Source organism: Antrostomus carolinensis, unplaced genomic scaffold (genome assembly GCF_000700745.2).
Source record: "Antrostomus carolinensis isolate BGI_N321 unplaced genomic scaffold, ASM70074v2 scaffold36835, whole genome shotgun sequence".
Taxonomy (NCBI): Eukaryota; Metazoa; Chordata; class Aves; order Caprimulgiformes; family Caprimulgidae; genus Antrostomus; species Antrostomus carolinensis.
Window position 1 is genome coordinate 10801 of NW_010319057.1, and position 2889 is coordinate 13689.

At 52.5% G+C, this 2889-nt stretch overlaps 1 protein-coding gene across 1 annotated transcript in view; it reads left to right on the plus strand.

Moving 5' to 3' along the window:
• PIAS3 (protein inhibitor of activated STAT 3) overlaps nucleotides 1-2889 on the plus strand; it is a gene marked incomplete at both ends in the record, with an annotated part of 13648 nt that overhangs the window by 9926 nt on the left and 833 nt on the right. The window contains 3 exons of the mRNA XM_010169144.2: nucleotides 251-422; nucleotides 727-860; nucleotides 2272-2309. Of these exons, the coding sequence (XP_010167446.2) occupies nucleotides 251-422; nucleotides 727-860; nucleotides 2272-2309 (344 nt within the window). The remainder of the gene's footprint in view (nucleotides 1-250; nucleotides 423-726; nucleotides 861-2271; nucleotides 2310-2889) is intronic.

Sequence of the window (2889 nt, forward strand, 5' to 3'; positions counted from 1 at the left end):
GGAGGATCTCCTGAGGTCCCTTCCAACCCCACCACTCTGTGATTCTGTGATAATTCCAGGTGGGCTGTGAAAATGCAGAGCTGAGTGTCAGTGTGGGGCTGGTGGTTCTGTTCTGGGATGGGATGTGGATTTGTTACGGGCTGTTTGGAAGTCAGGGCAGTCTCACAGGGTGGTAGTGTTTGAAGAAGCAGTGGTGTTTTGCTCGTCTCCGTTTCAGCAGCTGAAGTCCATGACTGTTTTTCCTCTGCAGCCAGTTCCCTTTACACCGTGAGCTCTGAGAGCAAGAACTCTTTGGAAGGCAAAAAAAAAGTGGAGGTTATTGATCTGACTCTGGACAGCTCGTCAGATGAGGAGGAGCCGCCTGCCAAGAAGCAGTGCCCACTCTCCAGCGTGGTTATTCCATCAGCAGCCGGGCCCAAGGGGTAAGACAGCACAGGAACCCCACCACCCCCCGCCTGGGCTGGGCTTTTGCTTCCTGCTCTCCTCTTGTGTCCTCTCCTGAACGCTGTCACAGGAACCAGAGCCTTGGGAAGTGCTGCTGCTGCTTTCTGCAGCTCTGGGGTGAGGACAGGAGAGGAGGGAGGGCTTCTCTTTGCTGTAAGTCTGATACCAGCAGGGTTTTTGGGGGTTTTTGGTTAGTTTTTTTCTCTGCTCAACAGAGGAATTTTCCCCTCAGCATGCTGTTCTCCTCTTGTTAAGCTTCACTGGGTCTGTATTCTCTTTCAGGGTATTAAGTATCGATCACCAGCCCTCTTCTGTGCTTCGAAGTCCTCCCATGGCAGCTCTTGGCAGCGATTATCTCTCCAACCTCCCCATTCCTGACTACCATCCTTCCTACCAGGTGCCCTCAGAGCTTCAAGGTAACAACAAAACCCACAGTTACCAAATTTGCACCATTGTACCAGTTTACCAGACTAAGGAGCCGGTTGGAACAGCCGGTGCCCTCGGGGTCACCAACATTTGTAACCTTTCTTGGCCTGGCAGCTACTGCAGGTCAGAGCAGGAGGTTTTGAGTGATGGAATTCACTGGCCCAACACAGAAGAAGGAAGAAGGAATCTAGAGTCCCTCCCTCCAGGGGCGTGACTTCTCCAAGGGTTTGCTGAGATCTTGATGGAGATAGCTTCAAATCTGGTTGTTAGAGATCATGGGTAGAACAACCTGGGTTCAGTCTGGTTCCTGTGTCCCAGGGCCACCACGGAGATGAGGCCGTGGCTGGACGTCCTGTCATGGGTTCTTGTTCCTGGCTGGCAGAGTGTGAGGCAGGTAAAGAGAGAGGCCCAGGTCTGTGACTGAATCATTAAATCATTTTGGTTGGAAAAGCCCTTGAAGATCATGGAGTCCAACCATGAACCCACCACTGACAAGTCCCTGACTAACCCATGTCCCTCAGCACTGTGTCTACACGACTCTTCAATCCCTCCAGGGATGGGGACTCCACCACTGCCCTGGGCAACCCCTTCCAATGCCTCAGAACCCTTTCAGCAAAGAAATTCTTCCTCACATCCCATCTCAACTGCCCTGGGCACAACTGGAGGCCATTTCCTCTTGTCCTGTCCCTTGGTCCTTGGTTGAACAGACCCACCCCCACCTCTCTCCACCCTCCTTTCAGGGAGTTGTACTGACTGAGTAGTAAATAATAACCCATTCCCTGGAAGCCCCTGCTCTGGGGATCCCCTTGTGCTTTATGGGGGTTATTTGCACCTCCCTTGTGGTTAAAGGTCAGTTTTACGGGCAGGGAAGCTGCGAATCAGTGACAAGGTGACAGGCTTGAGTCCACTGTCAGGTCAGCAGCAGAGACCTGAAACCAATCTCTGTCCCGTGTGCATTTCACGCGCGTCCCTCGCGCCCGATGCGTCCGCAGTTCCCCTCTGAGGGAGTTTGTTTGCTTGAGACCCTTCCACAGCGTTTGTGATGCAGTTCCAAGTGTCACGGTGTCACCAGCCCGGTCAGGGCTGTGCTGACCCAGCCCTTGGTGATTTGCTGAGCTTTGGTTTTGGTGCTGGGTCCCACCACAGCTCTAGAGGAGTGGAATTTTCAGTCAGCCTGTGCTGTTTGGTTGCGGAGGCCACGCGCTGAGTTGCAGAGGGGCTGTAGGAACAGAGCTGGTGTTTGTGGTGGAGTTGGCACTGACACCATCGTGGTGTCTCGTACTTGGAAGCGATCAGAACCCATCTGCTCCTGTCTCTGCGTGAGCACAGTCTGGCTCCCCTTCCTGCCAGAGGTTTATTTACCACCCAGAGATTTATTTTTTCCCCTTTTTATTTTTCTAGGTCTGGATTTGTTTTCCTTCCTTCAAAGTGAAAATCAGGTAAGTTTTGGTTTGTTTGTTTGTTTGTTTTGCTTTGTTTCATTTTTGTTTTTCTTTTCTCCTCACCAAATCTAAAGACACCGGCAAACACATCCCTCTTCACTCAGCCAACCTTCCTCCTCCTCCATCCTCTTCCTCAGTAGGATGGTGGTGGGATTCTCTCTCACACGGGGAGAATCTCTGTCCTGCAGCGACAGGAATCCTGGGCTCTCGCCCCTCTGCCCAGCACGGCTCTTCTTTCCCAGTATCTGTTTTCTTGATTCTGCCGTGCAAAGGCAAATCCCAAATTGCCGTGGGCTCAGCCATGGAAACGTTTTCCTCCTCTGAGGCCGAATCCACACAGATGTAGGAGAGGGATGGTAGAAAATGGAGGGATTCGATTTATCCCGTCCGTGTCATCACAGAGTCACAGAATGTTGGGGATTGGAAGGGACCTCGAAAGATCATCCAGTCCAACCCCCCTGCCAGAGCAGGAACCTCAATGAGATCACACAGGAAGGCGTCCAGGTGGGTCTTGAATGTCTCCAGAGAAGGAGACTCCACACCCTCCCTGGGCAGCCTGTCCCAGGGCTCTGGCACC